General features: G+C 49.5%; 1 protein-coding gene across 2 annotated transcripts in view; it reads left to right on the plus strand.

The window, feature by feature from the left end:
• ARRB2 (arrestin beta 2) overlaps positions 1 to 21,894 on the plus strand; it is a 305,471-nt gene that overhangs the window by 264,856 nt on the left and 18,721 nt on the right. For both annotated transcript variants that reach the window (XM_069217995.1, XM_069217994.1), the window contains exons 12-13: positions 103 to 186; positions 474 to 550. In XM_069217995.1, coding sequence (XP_069074096.1) covers positions 103 to 186; positions 474 to 550 — 161 coding nt within the window. The remainder of the gene's footprint in view (positions 1 to 102; positions 187 to 473; positions 551 to 21,894) is intronic.

Here is a 21,894-nt window from a genome sequence, read left to right on the forward strand (position 1 = left end):
TAGGTTAATGAGCAGCAGACTGGTGACAATAGGAGGGTTCATGTGATCTCTATGCAACAGGTCTGAACGGTCTGTGCTGACTGATTGGCTATTTTGTTGCAGAGTTAAAGAAGGAGCAAATAAGGAGGTGTTGGGAATCTTAGTGTCCTACAGAGTGAAAGTGAAGCTGGTGGTGTCTCGTGGAGGGTGAGTACAGTACACACCTCCTTAACATCACTCTTTGTCTTTCTGCTTCTCCTTATATTCTTATCCTTTCCAATGCTTTCTCCTTTTCTCCTTTCTGTCATTTTGTCGTCCTACTCATTTTTGGTAAACCCATTGAGTTTTGGCAACACTGCCTCTTTCCTCTCTGTGTTCCCATCCTCTGCCGTTTGTTAGTCTTTCGTTAATCTTTCTTATTTCCACTCTACCCTCCTTTTTCCTTTTCTACCCAGAAAATGACTTATTTCCTTATTATTACTTCCTTTCCACAGGGATGTGTCAGTAGAATTGCCGTTTGTTTTGATGCACCCCAAACCTCCAGAGCAGACATTGTCACGACCTCAGTCAGGTAAGTTATAACTGAAGGACTCTTGCCATTCCCATAGGTTGTTAGCCTGGTTTCTTGGGATATTGATATCCCTCAAAATGTATAGCTCTGACACCAAACTTTGCTTAGTTATCCTAGGGATTTACTCCTTTGTGGTTTTTCATGACATCAGTTTCCTTAGGTTATGTGAGAGTGCTTCTTCTGCCCACTATCTCTGGATTTCACATATAAATATAAGCTTCTACCTCTATCGAATCTTCAAAATAAAACTTGTGAGGCATGTTGCACAATGAATTTGCAGTGATAATCCTCATATGTAAGGGCATTTACTGCTTGTGTATATGTTACAGTGTAAAAACTGCAAAGTGCTGGAAATTTTCATTCACACCCTCAAAAGAGGGAAAGTTTAAGAAATCTAAGGCTGTTGAGGGCACTTCTTTGGGGGATGAGTCTGGTCTAAGCACTTGTCCTGCAGAAGATTAAAGAAAAGTAAGTTTACAAGAGTCACCCAAGCCTTTCTAAAGTGCCCAAAACTCATCCTCAGTGGATGAATTAGCCTCTCACTCATGTGATCTGCAATCCAAGAACCATAAGACATTACTAAAAAATCATAAAATGGCACATTTTCTTCACCTGAATGTAAAGTAAAGAAAGAAAAAATGCTTTGTTGACAATGAAAACACTGACTTCTAAGGCAAGAAATGCAAAATTACGGATCTCCCTGTTAACATCACTATATATATTGTCCAGAGTGTTCTGGCTAACAAACCAATCTAAATATTCTACACACCGATGTCTACTCCTGAAGACAATCCATCATCAACAGCAACTCCAGAACAAAGAAGGCTAGATCCTAGGAAAATACAGAGTGTTCAGCTGTCTGCAGAAGCGTATGTGCTCATGGGTGTGCTTCTAGTGCTCGCTGTTAGTGAGTTCCACATTTTGGCAGCTCGTACTGAGAAAGGAGTGCCATCTGTGTATTTCTTTTAGTAAGGTGACAGTGCAGTTTTTCTCCATGCAATAATGCACACCTAATACCATATATTCCTTATCTTTCAGGCTGCTATGATGTTTAGACCCATTTTAGAATGAGTTTGTCTTTCTCGTGGATTTCCTTGGTTTAAAAGTTGAGAAATGGGAACCAAATGTTGCAGTTTCAAGAATTTTTTTAATCATTTTGTTATTGCCATTTACTAAGCAGATTGACAAGTAAGAACCACTCTGCAGCTGACGTATCTATTAAAATAAAAACAGAAGGCACCACGTGCACTCCTGGAACTCACATAATCAAATATATGATCATTTGAGAGGGGCATGATAAAATGGACTAGACTTGTCACTTAGGACCTCATAGCATTCCAGTCCAACAGACTTGACACTGATGATAGTATTCCTGCCAATCTTCAACATGTTATGGTGCTTCTAGGGGGTATAATGGGCCTTTCCAGAAAACAGCTTCTGTTTATGCTCTGTTAACAACCATTTAAAATGGGAGGATCACTTGCTCTGCAGGGCTGGAGAGTGTCCCTCTGAACCATCACCAGTAACATGTATCTGATAGACTTCTAGCTACAGATTGGTTACTTGAGAATATTCCCCAGGCGTCAAATTGGATCCAGAAAATCTTAAGCAGCACCTCTGTGCGCCAGCATATGCTGTTGAACGGCTCTGTCGGCGCATCCCTGTCATATGCTATGTACCTTGTACTGATATAGACACCACCCGAGTACACAGACCTCTATTTTTTCCTTTCTGTGCCATCAGCACAGATCTGGAAAATCTACCTCTGTCCCTTTTCTGAACGATTTTTTTCAACATTTTGTTGACTATTTTGAACATTGTTTGCTCCAAGTGTGCTTATAGGGATGTCCCCTAAGAAAGCAGTGTGTTTTAAACCCTGTGGGGCCGGTCATAGAAAACATTCCCACAGGTGTAAAAAAAATATAAGAAGTCGAAGCACTCCTCGGCTTTGCAACACCGGTCCAAATCACCGAGTGAGCTGTGGATACCACACCATAAGTCGAGGCCCACTCCGCCTGTAAAGCTTTAGCCTGCTCTTCTTCTAGCTGAATTTACTGGAGCTGAAGCAGCCCTCACCCAATTCAAGGGGTTTTGAGACTGTGACACTCCTTTTTGGATGGCCTGGCCCCTGTGAAGTGCCTGCAGGCCCCATGGGTCTGGGAGTTGTCCTGACTGGATTTCTGCTGAGGGGTTCACCCTAGTCAGCAATCAGGCCCCCTGGATCTGTTCCTAGGTCTGGCTGACCTCAGTCACAAATCCAAGATCCTCACATGGGCTCTGCCCAGTGTGGCACTTTGCCAGAACATTTAGCCATTCCAGACTGATACGGAGTGGGACTAGTGGCGCTCAATGTTGACACCGGTGGCATCTGGGCTGGAGACTATGCCTTCTTTCTTTGACAGAAGTTAGAATTTTGACTGGGGTTCTGGGGATCGGTGTGGCTACTCTAATCCCCCTGAAGACCCCTTGGCCAAAGTGGATGATGACAACTGGTATGAGGAGCTGGCTGACACCAATGGCCTGGACACCTTAACAAGCACTGGCCTGGTTTCTCCTCCTAGTGTGGCTATGGAAGAGGGGGCATCCATTGCTGTGGTGGTGAGGAGGGCGGCTGAGGCATCCGTTGCTGTGGTGGTGGTGAGGGCGGCTGAGGTCCTCGACCTCCAGCTACCCTCCATGGAAGTAAAGACCAATGTCTTGATAGAGGAGCTTCATCCAAGAACATCACACACAGAACCCCCACTGCCCTTAAGTGAAGCCCTCTTTTATGTCCTCGGGCCTGGGCCAAGCCTTGCAAGGGCACACCCGTGCACAGGAAGGTTGCATGTTGCCACTGTGCCGCTCCTGGGAACACAGCTATCCTACCCCTGAGAGTCTGGTGTTGCAGGCCTCATCCTCCAAGATGAATTCTGCTGTGTTCCCTACCACTCCCACAGATAAGGAATCTGAGAGGCTGGATACATATTGGTAGAGGACTTTCTTTTTCGCCAGCATTGCACTGTGGTCAGTGAACACCGTCTGCATCTCGGGTTGATATAGCCACACTGTGTCTGGCTTTGTTGCACCATTGTTGCCTATGGTCTCGGAGAAAGTCCGAGCCACCTTGATCCAGTCTAGCGTAAAGGGCAGGGACACAAAAGTTCGCATTCAGATGCGTGGGCAGGGCTTCGTCACTAGCACTCTGCTGCCACACCTAGCTGAGATCAACAAGCTTTTTGAGGGATGTTCAGGCATCCCTTGTAGACATACCCTTCGATGACGCTCGCCTGTTCTGCGACAAAGCCAATACAGCACTTAAGCGCTTCAAGGAGAAGTAGGGCAAACGCCCAGTCGTTGGGGCTCACCGTGGCCCCACCCCAGTTGCCCTCTGCCTTTGGCTCCTTCTGTAGCTGCAGTAGGGACTACTAGCCACGTTCTTTACAGCAAAGCCACCACAGCCAACAGGCTTTCCAGGCTTTTTGTGGCCACGGATCAAGTCTCATGGTAACCAAGGCCAGAGATCTGCACTGCCAACGCCCGTCTCCTGTTAGTTGTAGTCTCAAAACGTATTTAGTATGCCCTCGCAACAACACAGGCACTCTGTTGGAGGCAAAATCAGGCACCACCAACCCCACTGGCAAGCCATAAAATCTGACAAGTGGGTACTCCAAATTGGCCAGTGGAGTTAGACCCTTCCACTCCTAGAAATTCCACTGCTTATGCCACCGTCCTCAGATCTGTTGTCAGAGGACTATCTCTCGATGCTGTGCAAGGCAGTGCAGGCTTTTTTAGCCAAATGAGCCATTGAGAGGGTGCTGGCATCAGAAACAGGTTGTGGTTGCTATTTCTGCTATTTTCTGGTGCCGTAGGAGGACAGAGGCCTCAATCTGCGTCCTCTCAGTGCCTTCCTGATAAAGGAGAAATTCTAACATTTGCTCAGGACCTGTCTTCGCTAGACCCTGGAGGCTGAATGGCAGTGTTGGATCTGTAGGAAACCTATTTTCATATCCCTGCCCCTCATGTATTCACAAAGGTGATGGCAGTGGTTGCATCAGATCTGTGGAGGGCAGCAGTACCAGTCTTCCCCTACCTCGATGACTGGCCGCTGAAGACAGGCTCATTACAGACAGCCTTTATCCACCTCCAGACTATGGCAGATCTCCTCCATTCGCTGGGTTTCACTATCAGTGTGCCAAAGTCGCACCTGCTTCCTTCTCAGACGCCCCCTTTATAGAAGGTATTCAGGACACCGTGCATTTCTGCACCTGCCCACAAGAGCAGAGAGTCCAGGACACTCTGCCTATGATCCCAATATTACAGCCTTGGTCCTGGATTTCAGTGAGACTAACTCTGAGGCCACTGGATCTGATGGACTCCTGCATCCTGCTGGTGAAACATGCCAGGTAGCACATGTGGCCACCACAGTGGGATCTGAAGTCCCAGTGGGCACAACACCAAGGGAATGTTTCCGATCAGGTCCGTATATCGGACGATACTGCAATAGATCTGCAGTTCTGGTGTTTGAACTGGGATTGGGTCAAAGCAGACCCTTCTCCATTCCCCACCCTGAGCTGACAGTGGTGACATCCCTTCTGGGCTGAGGCGGCCATCTGGGAGAGGTGGAGATTAGAGAACTCTGGTCTTAGGCAGAGAGTCTGCTCTACATCAGTTCCTGTAGCTAAGGGCAATTTGCGTGGGATTGATAGCTTTTTGCCCTCTATCAAAAATAGAAGCTGGTCCAGGTATTCATAGACAACACTACGGCCATCTGGTACTGCAGCAAGCGGGGCAGAGTTGGGGTAGTGGACCTTGTTTAAGGAGGCTCCGTGCCTTTGGATATGGCTAGAATGTTGGGACATTTTCCTTGTCATGCAGCACCTGGTGGGATCTCTAAATGCCAGGGCAGCCAAACTTAGCCGTCAGTGCCTCACGGAGTACGAATGGTACCTGCACCTGGAGGTGGCTCAAGGTCTCTTTAAGGACTCTGAAGAAACCTCTGCTAAATCTGTTTACCACTGCAGAGAAGGTGCAGTGCCAGCACTTCTGCATGATGGAGTTTCCAAAGTGTCTCCCGCTCGGAGATGCATTCCAACTAGACTGGAATGTGGGACTTCTATAGACCTTCCCGCTGATAACTCTCCTCCCCAAGGTCATGTTGCAGCAGTAGTCCAGGGTCCTGCACCCAGGACTGAACTCATGCCATCTTCATGCGTGGAGATTGAGTGGCTACAGTTGACAACATTCCTCCTTACGTCTGTGAGGTCATCTTGGTATCCATGAACAAAAACTGTATACACCTGCCTTTGGAACAAGTTAGTGACTTGGTGCACTGAGAGACACATTTGACCCACTTTCGGTACTCTGGTCTGAAGTGGTGGTGTTTGTTTTGTACATAGCCTAACAAGGCTTTGCTCTGGGCACAGTTAACGCGTATATTTCGACCATCTCTTCTTCCTTGTGGTAGCAGGACAAACCCTCTCTATTTAAGTCACCCGTTGTTACCCGTTTTCTGAAAGGTCTTCTGAACGTGTTCACACCCAAACATGTTGTTATGCCTCAATGGGATTTCAGTTTGGGAAGTATGACTGTGAAGTGCTTGGTGTTAACGTTCAGCAGGGATATGGGCTGGTAGGTGGGAGCATAATGTAGAATCTTTCCCAGCTTTAGGGATCACTGTAATCACTGCTTTCTGCATTGCTTTGGTAAGGGTGCCTGTGTCTCCATATGAGTTGTGATGGTGAGTGAAAATGGGGAAAAGTTGGTCAGCAAATATTTTGTTAGTCATATCCTGGGGCTTTGCCAGTTTGCAGCCAGGTTATGGCAGAGAGGACTTTGTCCACTTGGATGCCTTTCTCCAGTGTGAATGCCTCCGGCATCGGCAGGCACACTGTGGGCGCTGCAGATAGATAAGCCGTGGATTCTGTCAGGTGCGCTGCCTCCCAGTGTTGTGGTTGGTGTAAAAGCACTCAGTTGCCTGCACAATTTCTATATCATTTTGCGATTTGTGGCCTGTTGGTGACTGAATCTCTGTTATCCTACCCATATGGATTTGGGCTTTCAACCTCCAAGCATGAAGTCACTCAGCTTTGCCTGGGTGGTGGCTGCTACGAATCGTAGCAACACTTAAAAAGTAGTCCAACCGGGCATAGGTTTGGTGTGAGGTGGAGAAGAATGTTTAGTCTCTAGAAATGGGATGTCGAGACCACCAAAAATGGTCAGGCCTACATTTCGGAGCCAGCGCATGTGGTGGATGCCCCTATTTGTCCCATTCTTTGAGCTGATCTCTCAAGTAATGTGTTAGGGGCCAGGTTGAAGTCTTCATCCACTAGCATATCAGCATTTGGGGAGGATGTGACTCAACTTAGAGCATTAAGAATAAGCTGTTAGTGATCGTTGGGAGCATAGGGTGTGGCCAGGCTGAAGGTGTAAGCATTCAGAGATTCGCAGGGGGAGAAGTCTCCTGGTTGCTTTCTCGTGTAGCTGGAGGACTTAACACTGAAAGATCTCCACACCGACCTCTTGCCAAGCCAAGAGGAGAAGTATTCCCTATCAAAACAAAATGACTTCAACTGTTTACAGTCATTCTTTAGGAGGTAGGTCTCTTGAAGGGGACAAATGTTGCAGTACAATTCTCAGAGCACTGAGAGGAGTGATAGTGGTTTTGCAGGGCCATTGAGACCTTAGACATTTGAGCTCAGTATCTAAACCATGTGTGTGGGTGGTTTAGTGCCTAATACTACCAGAAAGGGTGTGAGGAGTGATTGAGGGTTCATTGCTTCCAATCCCTAAGGATTGGAGCTTGTTGGGGTGTCTGGCCGTGGGTGGATACTGAACGAACTGAGGAAGGGAGTGATAACTTAACGACTCCCTCCATGGCAGCCCTAAGAACTATTTGTAGGGGGATTGTGTTGACAGTCTAAACGAGTAGTGTCTGGAGGGGGTATTTGGCTTCTGCCTCCCATCTCTGTGGTGAACCGAACTGTGTTCGAGATCGGGCTGCCAGTAGTGAACGCGCCCCAGACAGAGCCAGGAGGTATAAGCTCCGTAGAGGGGAGCCAGCTGTAAATATGATCTCAGGCTTATACTGTCAGGAGGTTAGCTGGGCTTGTGGTCTTGGGCCCGCTCATGATTCTGGTGTTGGTAAAGTAGTGCGGAGTGACTCAGTAACTCATCAGAGGTCAGGTTATGGGACTTCTTCCTCGAGGTACAACGTTCCCTTCTGTTGGTTCTCGGGCATGTTGGTGGTTAGCGGGGCAGAGTAAGTTGGCCAGTCTCATGGTCTGGGTCTTCTAATCTCAGAATAGACCATGTCTCTTCCATACTGCGGATCGTGTGTGTTTCCTTATTATACACGAAAATCAAGCGGAAAGGGGTGACCCCATTTGAATTTGACTCCTTTTTCATGCAATAAGGTCATGGCCACCTGAAGTGAGTGACACCATTGGAGAGTGATCAGAGAGATGTCCTAATAAAGCCACACTTTTGCACCCTGGAACCAAATTGGGCCCTGGTCTCTCACAGCCCACCTTATATATGTTTTCTGTCAAAAGGGGTGGATCCAGATGAAGCTGTCTTGTGGTTTGCCCCGTTTGGTGGACGGGGCGCCTGCTTTATGTACACCATCAAGGACTCTATTTCCGGGTATGGTCTGTAATTATATGGCAGAAAAGGTGGATGACCTAGCTCTCCTGATATTCTAGTGGAGACATCTATTCTCCAGATGATTTGGAGTTAAGTGTTTTTGTCCTGCAGTTCTAGTAACTTGTGTCTGCACTTGTTGAGTTATTTTTCCTTTGCGGAGCGGTTCTGCTTCAGTAAGGTCACTTGTTGGCCGAGCTTTGCCATGTCTCACTTACCTCTTTGATATCTGTTGCGAACTCATCTCGGAGGGCTTCAGTATCCTTTCCCGAAAAGAGTTTCAGTGAAAGAGCTAGTGATCTGGGTATCGGTCTCCCCCTGGTCATACCCAGGGTCAGCGAATCAGGAGCTGTTTGGTCCATGGGTGTAGCATCATGCAGCGACTCAGATTTTCTTGGGGGTGGCTTTAGTAAGCATAACCTGGAGTATGGAGTCTGTTTTTTGGGCCAGTGTGCCGGCATGATCGTGCCGGCAGAGACACTGTGAAGCCAAATGGAATGGAGGGATAGCAAGCATCAGAAGAGAAGCATTTGAACACACCAGCTGTGGTCTGTTCAGTGGCTCCTCCTTAGCCCCCGTTCAGGAGATTGAGGACCTATCACTGTCTGATGGCGAGCAAGGCCCCAGCACAACGGAGCTGCATCTGTGTGCCTCCCACAAGTGCGCTGATGGCCTCAAACTCCCTTGGTGCTGGTTCAAGTGTCTCATGGCTAGTTTAAATTATATGGCAGCCCCGATCCCTCAGGTCCAGCTTTGAGCTCAACCAACAGGGGCCCCCTCAGTCATGGGGCTCATACGCAGCTTCCGCCCGTGACTAGTCAATGGCAATCGGGGTAGCGCAGCAAAAGGGGAGGCACCAGTCACTCTTTACGTTATTGTGTGGCAGGAGTCTCCACACTGTTGGGTATTGCAGGTGCCCCCAGGGTCAGCAGAGGATCTGAAGTGGTCCTCTTCAAGGTCGGGGCACAAGCTGCAGGGAATTGACGGGAATCCAAGGCATGTGTGCAGAGGTGTCTCTGCAGGATCACCTACAGTCGTGTCCAGACAAGCTCTCAATCACTTGGTTTCCATGGAGGGTGCCATCCTATCTCCTTGCTGCAGGCCGCATAGCTGCTCAGCACTGGCTTGGATGCTTCTAGGGATCTGGGCTTCATGGGTCATGTTTCTTCACTGGGAGTCTTCTGCTGGCAAGGGGCCAGTCTGCTACCCTGCAAGTTGGGCAATGGCAGGTGGGGTTGCTGATCACCTACATTGTTTCAGTGCAGTGGTAGTGTCTGCATTTGGGGGTGGTGAAGGCGCCCTCCAGGCCGGCAGTGATCCCCACTTTGTCATAGGTGAGTGCGGGGCTCAAACCCCAGGGCAGGATAGCAGGGGCCCAAGGCGCTCAAGGCAATCAACCAAGCAGTGATTTCTAAAGCATGGCTAATCACCCATAGGGTCTCAAGGCACTGTTTGCATGTGTAATGCTCATTCGAACAGCCAGGTCTTGAGGTCCTTCCTGAACTGCTTCAGCGATGTGGTCTGTCTGAGTTTGAGAGGTAGCGTGTCCATGTCCGGGCTGCAAGGTAGGAGAAGGATCTTCCTCCTGCTGTGCTTTTCCGGATCTTGGGAACAGCTGGGAAGATCAGAGTTGTCTTTCTGATGGATACAACTACCTGTGGATTCCTCACCTGATGAATACTCCCATGGCGCCAGCATTTGACGGAAATCTTCTTACTAGTCTCTGCACGTCGACGAGGACGTCACTCTAGCCCACGCGACGCCGTCTGACGTCATACAGGCAATAAGAAGTCCTCGCCGACGTGCCGATGACAGTTCCCTTTTTTCCGTGCATTCGAAACGGTTATCTTCGAGGGAGTTACTGTTACCTTCGTGGTTACAGTGTATTGTCTGCTGCGTAGTCTTCTCTGCGGTAACAATGTCTCAGAGGAAGTCGGGTTTCAAGCCCTGTCGAGAGTGTGGGGGCAAGATGTCAGTTACAGATCCTCACTCCGACTGTCTATGGTGTTTGAGCTCCGACCACGACGTCTCGACTTGCGATTCATGTCAACACATGAATCCGAAGGCCCTCAAAGAGCGCGAGGCCAAGTTATTCATGGCAAAGTCAAAGAAGAAGGAGAAACATCATAAGAAGTCTTCTTCGCCAAGGTCTCACCGGCGTCATCGAGACTCCCGGCGCCGTAGAGACTCACGACGTCACTCCAGCAAGGAGTCTCGTTCGAGGTCACCTTCGGCTCGGCGTCGGAGGACTTGGGAGGTCAGCCCCACGGTCACGCCGCATCCATCGACGCCGTTGCCCTCTCCGGCGTCACCGACTTCACCTGGTCAGGCGTCAGTGATTGAGGTGGTGCAGCCTCTTGTGTTTTCTCCGGCGTCGCAGACGTCGAGGCCGGCGTCGGGGTCGCCCTCGATCCAGGCACCCCAGTATCCGGCTTTTCCCACTCCTGGAGCCGATAGTACCGCGTTTCTTAATGCGATGTATACCATCTTTCAGCAGATGGCTCCAGGAGCTGCTCCGGCTGGTCCTTCGGGGCCCTTGGCCTTTTCGTTGGGTGATCCTGCGCCTCTTCGGCCGGCACCCTTTATGCCCTTTCTCCCTTTTGGGAATGTGGGCTCGGCGCCGGTGCCGGCGTCGGTGGCCGCTCCGGTGGCTTCGGATGTTTCGGCCCCGGAGGTTGCCCCTCCGTCGAAGTCAGGATTTTGCCCTGTGACTCCGGTTGGTCCATCGGCTCCAAGACCTCGTCCTCCGGCTCCTGCCTCGGCGCCGAAGCTGCCTGTGGCGCCGGACGCGGCGTCAGATGCTTCTGGAGATCGGCGCCGTTCTTCGACGTCGGCGGAGGCCATGTCGACTCCGCGTATCGAGGAGAGACTTCATTCGAGGAGGCGTGCTCTCCGTCTTTTAGAAGAGCAAGAGTACCAGCGAGTCCTAGAGGAGGGAGAGATTGAGGACTCTGGAGACGGCCGCATGGTCTGGATACAGCCAGTGGGCTGGACACTTCCCCTGAGTGGGACCTTTCATCTCCAGGGGAATATACGGAGGAGGCTGCTTCCTTTCATGCTGTGGTGAGGAAGGCAGCGAGCTTTTTGGACCTGCCTTTGCCGGTGGCAGAGGCAAAGCAGAATTTGCTGACAGAGGTATTGCATCCGGCCTCTGCTGCAGCTGAGCCTCTCTTGCCATTTAATGAGGCTTTGCTGGATCCGGTGTTGGAGGTGTGGAAGAAGCCGGTGTCTTCCTCGGCCGTTCATAGGGCTGTGGCCAGGAGGTATCGAGCTGCATCATCTGACCCTGGCTTTCTCTCTAGACACCCTACGCCGGAGAGCTTGGTGGTGCAAGCCTCCTGTTCCTCAAAGTCAGCGCCTGGTTCCTTCCCGACGGTGCCTGGAGACAGAGACTCCAAGAAACTGGATGCGCAGTCCAAGAAAATATTTTCGTCATGCAGTTTGGCGTTGAAGGCCACCAACGCCACGTGCATTCTGGGGAGGTACATCCATGCGCTGATGGATGATATTTCGTCTTCATTCACTGAGCTTCCCCAGGGTCTTTTGGATGTGGTCTCGGACGCCCAGGCTGCCGCGACCCAGATTATCCAGTCTGGGCTGGACACGACCGACTCGGTGGCCAGGGCGATGGGCACGGCTGTGGTGGCAAGAAGACAGGCCTGGCTCCGAAACTCAGGGTTCTCTGCGGATGTGCAGTCGACCCTGCTGGACCTCCCGTTTGATGGGGACAGACTGTTTGGAGCCAAGGCAGATTCAGCCTTGGAACGATTTAAGGAGAGCAGAGCCACAGCCAAATCGTTAGGACTGCAAGCTCCTTCTTCCTCTGCCTCTTCTAGAATTTTCAGGAGGTTTCGGGGAATTGGGCGTGGCTCTTATTCCTCTTCCTTTCGGGGGAGGTTCCAGCAACCCGCCTCTTCCCTCCCCTATAGGTCATTTAGAGGGAGGGGGAGGGGTGGGGTCCGTACCAGAGGAGCCTCTCAACAGCACTCTGCCTCTTCCTCGTCCTCTGGAGGGGTGCAGCAGGGGAAGCAGCCTTAGGCTTCCACCGTTTCCCACTCACTCCTCTCCTGTAGGGGGAAGATTACAGCGTTTTCTCCACAAGTGGAAGTCTATCACAACGGACACTTGGGTTCTCGGCATTGTGGGAAAAGGCTACGCCCTTCCCTTTCGGGAGTTCCCGCCCCTCATCCCGCCCCGCCCATCTTATTGTTCAGAAGAACACCTCCTGTTGCTAGAACAGGAGGTTCAAGTCCTCCTTTCAAAGGGCGCGGTAGAGTTGGTCCCAGAGCAGGAAAAGGGTCGAGGTTGTTACTCAAGATACTTCCTGATTCCCAAAAAGGATGGTCAGTTGAGACCAATCCTGGATCTGAGGATCTTGAATTGGTTCCTCAAACAGGAAAAGTTCAAGATGCTGACCCTAGCACAGGTGCTTTTGGCGTTGAACAAGGAAGATTGGATGGTGTCTGTCGACTTGCAGGATGCTTACTTTCATATCCCGATACTCAAGTCGCACAGGAAGTATCTCCGGTTTGTGGTAGGGTCGCAGCACTATCAGTTTGCGGTCCTCCCGTTTGGTCTTACTTCAGCACCTCGAGTCTTCACAAAGGTGATGTCAGTGGTTGCGGCGGAGCTCAGAAGGAAGGGGATAGCAGTATTCCCTTACTTGGACGACTGGTTGATCAAAGCCAAGTCCCCGGAGCTTGTGTCGCATCATCTGCAGTCAACAACCCAGTTGTTGTTCGACCTGGGCTTTTCGGTGAACGTGCCCAAATCTCACCTGGAGCCCTCTCAGCGCCTCCTGTTCATAGGGGCAGTACTGGATACAACATTGAGTCGAGCCTTTCCTCCGCCTCAGCGGATTCAAGATATTCAGGAATTGGTTCCAATGTTTCGAAATGGAGCGGTAGTTCCAGTCCTCAAGGTCCTTCGTCTGCTCGGTCTGTTCGCCTCCTGCATTCTGTTGGTCACGCATGCTCGCTGGCACATGAGGGCTCTTCAGTGGTGCCTCCGAAGGCAGTGGTCTCAACACAAGGGAGATTTAGAAGGTACTGTCAAGATCTCCAGAGATGCTGCTGTGGAATTGAAGTGGTGGATTGCGGACAACAATCTTTCACAGGGGAAGCCGTTCGCACAGTCGCCACCAGTGGCCACGGTAATAACGGATGCCTCCACCCTAGGATGGGGAGCTCATCTGGGGGATATGGAGATCAAAGGGCTTTGGTCTCCAGAGGAACAGGTGTTTCATATCAATCTGTTGGAGTTACGGGCTGTACGTTTGGCTCTCAAGGCCTTCCTCCCATCCCTTCGTGGTCAGTCGGTACAGGTCCTGACGGACAATACTACCACGATGTGGTACATAAACAAACAGGGAGGAGTAGGGTCGTACCTTCTCTAAAGAGAAGCTCTTCGGCTATGGTCCTGGGCAAAGGACCATCAGATTTGCTTGGTGGCAAATCATCTGGCCGGGGTCTTGAATGTACGTGCAGACAGTCTCAGTCGCCAATTCTCGGCAGACCACGAGTGGCGTCTCCATCCAGATCAAGTCTGTTTAATCTTCCAGATGTGGGGGTTTCCTCGGATAGATCTGTTTGCCACTCGGGAGAACGCGCATTGCCCGTTATTCTGCAGCCTCCAGTATCCGATGCAGGGAGCGTTGGGGGACGCGTTTCAGATAACCTGGTGCGACCAGTTGCTTTACGCGTTTCCCCCCATACCCTTGATTCCTCGAGTGTTGAGGAAAATTCGCCAAGACCGGGCCCAAGTCATCTTAATAGCTCCGGATTGGCCAAGGAGGGTATGGTACTCCGACCTTCTCCAACTCTCACTGTGCCCTCCGCTCCGTCTCCCTCTCAGGGCAGACCTCCTCTCGCAGTCGCAGGGGCAGGTTTTACACCCCAACCTCCAGAGTCTGCACCTACATGCTTGGAGATTGAACGGGGCAACCTGAGTTCCTTCTCTCTCCCGCCTGATGTAGTGGATGTTATCTTAGCGGCCAGGCGACACTCCACTAAATCTATCTACGCTAATAGGTGGTCTAAATTTGTTATGTGGTGTGGAGAGAGACAGATTGATCCCTTACATGCTCATCTGTCACATGTTTTGTCTTTTGCACTGTCTCTAGCGCAGAAAGGTTGTGCAGTAGCTACCATTAAGGGTTATTTGTCGGCCTTGTCAGCCTTCATTTGTCTTCCAGACCAACCATCGTTATTTAAATCCCCTATTGTTCTCAGATTCTTGAAAGGTCTTCTGAATCAATATCCTCCAAAACCATTCGTTATGCCTCAATGGGATTTGTCCTTGGTCCTGACTTTCCTTATGGGGTCCCCTTTTGAGCCTATGCATTCTTGCCCCTTAAGGTATTTGGTTATTAAAACAGTATTCCTGGTAGCTATAACATCTGCAAGGAGAGTGAGTGAGTTGCAGGCCTTATCGGTTAAACCCCCTTATATAACGTTTTATGGGGATAAGGTGGTGTTGAGGACCAAGGCTGCTTTCCTTCCGAAGGTTGTTTCACCCTTCCATTTGGCTCAGACAATCACTTTGTCCACGTTTTATCCTCCGCCTCATCCTTCAAAGGAGGAAGAAAGACTACATCGCCTGGACCCAAAAAGGGCGTTGAGCTTCTATATCGACAGAATGAAGGATATCAGGCTGGAGGATCAGCTGTTTGTCGGATACGTGGGCAAGAGGAGAGGAAAGGCAGTCCACAAGAGAACACTCTCCAGGTGGGTTGTTCTTTGCATTAAAATCTGTTACTCTTTGGCAAAGAAGGATCCGCCTGAGGGCATTAGAGCTCACTCCACCAGAGCTAAGTCGGCCTCTTCGGCCTTGGCCAGGGGTGTTCCTGTGGTTGACATCTGCAAGGCCGCAACTTGGTCGTCCCTTCACACTTTTGTGAAACATTACTGTTTGGACTCTGAGGTCAGAAGGGACGGTCATTTTGCACGGTCAGTGCTGCAGGATTTCTTGGTTTGACCATTTAGGCACCCACCGCCGGGCGTGGTACTGCTTTGGGACTCTATTCATCAGGTGAGGAATCCACAGGTAGTTGTATCCATCAGAAGAACGAGTTACTTACCTTCGGTAACGACTTTTCTGGTGGATACATTAGCTACCTGTGGATTCCTCACGGTCCCACCCGCCTCCCCGTTGCCTTTTTGGTCTCTCCAAGCAATCCTTGAGTGTGCTCCTTTTGGTCTTCAAAGTTGCAATACATTTTGCATGTATGATATTTGTATATATGTGTATATTTATATATAAATCTATATATATATTGGGTATATACATGATTCGTATGTATAAATATATTTATTTGTTTAAAAAAAAAAAAAAAAAAGGTTATATTAAATCTACAGCTATTTTATTGCAATGTTGTGTGATTTACAATATTAAGAGATGTTGCTTTGCTCTTTCATTGCATTGGGTTATTATTATTATTCTCATGCACGTAAAAAATGTTGGTACTGTCATCGGCACGTCGGCGAGGACTTCTTATTGCCTGTATGACGTCAGACGGCGTCGCGTGGGCTAGAGTGACGTCCTCGTCGACGTGCAGAGACTAGTAAGAAGATTTCCGTCAAATGCTGGCGCCATGGGAGTATTCATCAGGTGAGGAATCCACAGGTAGCTAATGTATCCACCAGAAAAGTCGTTACCGAAGGTAAGTAACTCGTTCGTTTGGTACAAAGAAGGCAAGGCGGTAGTTGAAGTATGCCGGGTCTATGTTGTGTAGTGCCTTGTAGGTGTGGGTCAGGAGTTTGTATGTGATCCGCTTGTTGACTGGGACCCAATGTAGGTAGGTTTCTGCAGTGTGAGGAGATGTGGCTATGTCTGGGGATGTCCAGGATGTGTCTAGCTGCTGCATTCTAGATTCTTTGTAGTCTTGATTGTAGTTTCTTGGTGATGCCGGCATAGAGTGTGTCGCCGTAGTCCAGATTGCTAGTGATGAGTGCGTGGGTGACTGCATTGCTTGTGCTGGAGGGAATCCACATGAAGATCTTTCGAAGGAGCCTGAGGGTGTGGAAGCATGAAAATAAGACAACGTTGGCTTGGTGGGTCCTGGATAGAGAGGAGTCCAGGATGATGCCCAGATTATGTGCATGGTCTGTGGGAGCGGGAGCATTTCCCAGTGTAGTGGACCACCAGGAGTCATTCTAGGTGGACGGGTGGAGCTGATTACGAAGATCTCCATGTTGTCCGATTTGAGTTGGAGGCAGCTGGCTTCCATCCAGGCAGCGACTGCTCTCATCTCACTGTAGAAATTTCTCTTGGCTTTACAGGTCGTCGGACAGGGAGAGGATCAGTTGGGTATCGTCGGCGTAGGAGACTGTTTAGCCTGTGTTGTTTGATGATCTTGGCTAGCGGTGCCATGTAGATGATGAAAAGCGTTGGGCTGAGTGATGATCCTTGGGGCACTCTGCAGCTTGTATCTTTGGGTTCTGACATAAACAGCGGTAATCTTACACTCTGTGTTCTTCCAGTGAGGAAGGACCTGATCCATTCCAGAGCTTCATTTCGGATGCTGGCGTTGTGGAGTCTGGCACAGACGGTGGGGTAGGAGATGGTGTCAAATTCAGCAGAGAGGTCAAGGAGGATGAGTGCGGCCATGCCTCTGTTGTCTAGTATGGCTGCTAGGAGTGCTGTTTCGGTGCTGTGGTTGCTCCTGAATCTGGATTGAGATGAATCTAGGATTTGGTGTGTCTCGAGGAATTCGGTGAGTTGCTGGTTGATGGCCTTTTCCGTTACTTTGGCTGGGAAAGGGAGGAGCCGAGAGATGGGTCTGTAGTTTTTCAGCTCTCTTGGATCGGCAGTGGGTTTCTTGAGTTGCGGGTTGATCTTTGCATCTGATGGGAAGGCGGCGGTCTCGAAGGATTGGTTGGTAGTTCGGCAGAGCTCAGGTGCTATGTTGGTGCTGGCCAGGTGGAAGATGTGATGAGGGCATGGGTCTGAGGGTGCTCCCGAGTGGATAGGGTTTGAGTCTTTGGGTGTCCTCTTTGGTGATGGGGGTCAAGGAGCTCAGGATCTGGTGTGGTGCTGGGTCCGTGGTGGTATTTGTGAACTGTGTGGGTAGATTTTGGTTCTTGAAGCCTTCGTAAATGTCTTGGAATGTCGGTGGAAAAAGGTGACGAGGTCGTTGCAGAGGTCTTGGAATGAAGGAAAGTGGGGATGGATGAGGTCTGTCCCAGGTTTGTGAACTCTGACGATTGCGAAGAGCTCTTTGCTGTTGTGAGCACTGGTGCTGAGACGTTCTTGAATGGTGGCTTTTTTGGCAGCTCTAATGCTCTGGTGGTGTGTGGTGACTGTGTTTTTGTAGACTATGCGTTCTTCGGTTGATCTGCTGTTCCTCTCATTTCGTTCCAGTCTGCAGGAGTGTTTGGACTCTAGTAGGTCTGTTGTAAACCATTTAGGTGTTTGTGGCTTCCTGAGGGGGGCTACTTTGTTGGTGCATGGCGATAACCAGCAGTGTACATTGTGTGCGGCTTCATTAGTGTCTGTAAAGGGGGTGGGGGGTAGTGGTTGAAGGTAAAGTGGACGCACTTGTGGTCGGTCCAGTGGTGTTCAGAGGTGAGAAATGGTGATGTTGTTCCCTGCTGAGAAGACTGGGTCGAGGATGGGTCTGGCTCTGTGGGTGGGGAGTGTTGCGAGGTTGTCCAAGAGGTTTGTGGGTTTGGGGTGATTGTGGATATCAAGGTGGACGTTGAGGTTGCCGAGGAGGATGTAGTCGCAGGAGGTGAACACTTGGGGGGGCAACAAGATTAGCGATGTCTTCGCAGAATTGAGGTCGAGGTCTGGACGGCCTGGCGATGAGTGTGCCACGGGGGGAAGAGTTGGGGTTGATCTGAATCTGGAAGTGTAGGTGTTTATGGGTTGGCTGAGACTGTGACTCATTGGCGATTGTCAAGTGAAGCGTGTTCTTGTAGACTATGGCAATGCCTCCACCAGGCATGTTGGCTCTGTCCTTGTGGATCTTTTTGTTGTCATCTGGGATGGCCGTGGTGATGTCTGGGGCTGAGGGTGGGGATGATCCACATCTCTGTGAGGAAGGTGACGTCCAGGGGGGTTGAGTCAAGAAGGTCCCAGACTTCTACTGCGTGCTAGACAAGGCAGCTTGTGTTGAGGAGTATGCACTTGAAGTGGTCACCCTTGCTTGGTACTGGCTCGTGTTGTGGTCCTTGGAGGGTGTGGGAGCATGTGCAGAACGAAGAAGGTCCATGAGTGTTCCTCGGGTCGGCTAGGTGGCAGGCTGAGGATCTTCCTGGGTTTAGGGCGTGTAGTGTGTTGGAGTTGGACCCGCAGATCGAGCGAGGACCAGGGTCCATGGCACTAGGTGTGGTCCAGGCACAGATGGGCTTGCCAGCTGCAGCCATTAAGAAGGGGAGGGAGGGAAGGGGCCGGTCAGCTGGGAGGCGGGAGGACAGCACCATCACTTTGCAGGAAGGTGGGGGCGGGGCAGCAGCGGCACGGAAAAACGTGGGGGAGAGTGAAGGGAGAGAAAGAAACAAGAAGGGAAGAAAAGCAATATGAAATAAGACAGAAAAATAAACAGAAGTAAAAGCAGAAGTAAAGAGAGATAGAAGATACTTGCATGCAGATAACCACTATGCCACCAGGGATGAGGCACAAGCGAGAGGCAAGAGTGCTGGGCCATTCCTGCTGCTCCTGTAGCTGCCTCCAGCTGGGTCCTCTAGTGTGTGGTCTCTGCAGCAGGCCCCACCTTGTTTCCCTGCCTTAGGATTACATAGTGACAGCCCAGTAAATGTATTTCTTGTAACAGAAATATATGAGGCGCATGATGTTTCGAAGCCTTCAACACTGCCCTTCTATTCACATTCTCATTCAGTTAATTGACATTCGAGGGCAAGACTTGCAGTTGTGGTAAACTGATATTTGTTAGTTGGGTGACCATTTATGGAGGGGTGAGAGCCATTAATAGAGGTGTGGGACAAGTTTGCGGTCAGAAGTTCGATGGGCAAGCATCTGATGTCTATACTATCTAACTTCTAATGGTGAAATCAATCCCTGTACACTTGCAACATGAAGCATTTGTTGCCTCCCCTCAAGGTGTTGAAGAATGCCCAAAGATTGAACACACCACAACTGTTTAAGATAAAGACAACTAATAAATTACCAGAATAATGCTAGAACGTCCACCAGTTAAGCTGTATGAATAAAACATTAACTGGATGTAGTGTTTGGGGCCCAATGACATTGTGGCTTTTCAGTTGCACAGGCTGCAATTAAGCCAGCTCAACGCAAAACCTACACCATCACACACATTAGCCAATAGACACAGTCTCATTGGTCTCTCAGTGGACCACTGGTGATACAAACGAAACGTAGAGCAGCGTCTTTGCCCCTACCCATAGGAAAAAGGCTCAGTGCCACCCCCCTCCATCTGGTCTTCAACAGGGTGTGGCAACCTCAATTCCAAGGTTAATCTAAGTTTCTCAGCTAGGACTGTGTAATGCCCCCGGGATGACACAGCCATCCCTGGATCTTCCTGATCGATGTGCAGGACCCGCCATGTTGTATCTTTAGTGAATCCTCTAAGGAGTTTGATAGATGTCATCTTTATCTTTGGATTGTTACATAATGAGTGAACAGTCTTGTGATTCGAAATCCCTTCTTTTCTGCACTCACTAACAAGTGGTTTCAGGTGTCTCAAGGAAGAAGGAATTAGACTAGAAGAGCACCAAGAATTTGGTTGGGAATCATAGTATGTATTCAAGATTTTCAAAGCTGAGTCGACGTGGGTCCAACCTCGATTTAATTTGTGCCCTATTCCACTGGAGGCACCACTTCCCCTGCTTGATTTACCAACTCGACAAGAGAGAAAATACACACAATGCTTTCCCTTTTTGGAATGGACTCTGACAATGGCTGTGACCCAGTGATAAGTTTGCTCAACCCTTCCAGGATTATAATTGGTAAAATGACTTACAGAAGGGCTAGTGGTCTCCTCAGAGGATTTACACTGGAGTTGCGCAAGTCTGGTGTAAACTAAACGTATCGCATGATGAGAACTGTATTGGATAAATTTTAATCTTTTTGTTACTCTCAGAATTTCACCCTGCCATTGAAATTGAGAACCCTGGTAATTATCCTCTCAGAAGCTCAACTGGTGGAGCTTTTTTGGAATAAGGGTGTTGTGGGTGTACTCTGTCTCAAAGCAGGATAAGTTCAGCAGGAATGTTGCTTCTGAGCCAATGCTCCAAGAACTCCTTGGGTCTGTTACTTTACGACCCCTCACTAATTCCCATAAACCAGTGGTTATTGCATTATGCACAGCCTTCACTATCTTCCACAAGGACTTCAAGATTTATGAATGAGCTTTGGAGCTCTTTAACGGTATCTTCTATCTCCGAGGTTCAACCTGTGCCTCTGTTACTGTTAAGGTTTTGTCATGGCAGAAGAGCCACATTGAGGCCCACTGTGGCAATTAATATTTCCAGAGCTTCACTGTAAGCCTCCTCTGGGCACAAGCAAAAGCGAAGAGATCCCTTAAGCAGAATCACATGACTCTTTACCATTGGCAAACTTATAGAGAATTGCTTGGTTAGAGATGTGTCCTAACTTATTGTTGGCCATTGCAAATCCAGGCCTATCTCTTGACTATGGGCCTGATTTAGTTATTGGCAGAGGGGTTACTCTGTCACAGCGGTGACTGATATCCTGTCTACCGAAAAACAAATTCCATAGGATTTGTATTTCGTGAGTGGGAAATCTGTCACCATTGCGATGGAATAACCCCTCCACCAAACTCTAAATTGGCTTTATATTGTAGTCCTGGGTCAAGATAGCCCTCTACCTCTGCTCCAGCATCTGATCAATGTGCGGTCACTTTGATCCCATTGGTCTCTCCAGGGCCGCCAGGCCTTATTGTTTTTTCTAAAGCCAGGATGGGTAACCTCCAGACACTGCTGTGAGTGCTCTAGAGAGCTAGGCCTCATGAGATGACACAGAGGAGGTGGATAGGAAATCCGTTTGCTACACATCCAAGCATTTAATCTTTTTTTCTTTTTTGTCCTATTCTGTCTCTTATTAAAGCATTTTTGGATCCCACACATTGGTGGGGCTTTTCAGTATTAGTGAACTGAACACTTCCTTTATACTCCAGTGGAGTCACAGGTAAGTAACGTTTTCTTATTCATACTCAGTTGATGGTTCTCAGTTTAGTTAGAGCCACTACATGTCTTTTTAATGTAACAGTTTAAACGCTCCTCTGTTCTTGGAGACGTGCATCATCCTTTTGTTGTCAGCTTTTTCTGGGCTCTGAAGTAGGAGTCATGGTTCATACCAGTTTGGACTGGTACCGGACATTTTGGGAAACTGGGTATCAGAATGCTCTCTACATCCATTCAGGTGCCTTGTGAACTTAGGCCCTCATTATGACTGCGGCGGTCTTTTGCTAAGACCGCTGCAGCCTTGGCAAGACCGCCAGTACTGGCGTTCTTGCGACTGCCGTATTATGACTGCCACCAGATATCTGTACTGCCGGCAGTCGGATATCCGGCGGCATTCATCTCGGCTGTCTGCACTGCTTAGGCGGTTCCACTGCCGGCACCGCCATGCCAGAAAAAGACAACCCACTGAATTATAACCAGTAATTCTGTGTGGCGGTCTTCTGGTGGCATGGCGGTGCTGGCGTTGGGAACACCGGATCCCGTCGCCTCACGGGGGAGCACCTCGTTGGACGAGGAATGTGTCATCCGCAAGGGGAGTGGGTA

The sequence above is a fragment of the Pleurodeles waltl genome, chromosome 12, assembly GCF_031143425.1.
Source record: "Pleurodeles waltl isolate 20211129_DDA chromosome 12, aPleWal1.hap1.20221129, whole genome shotgun sequence".
NCBI lineage: Eukaryota > Metazoa > Chordata > Amphibia > Caudata > Salamandridae > Pleurodeles > Pleurodeles waltl.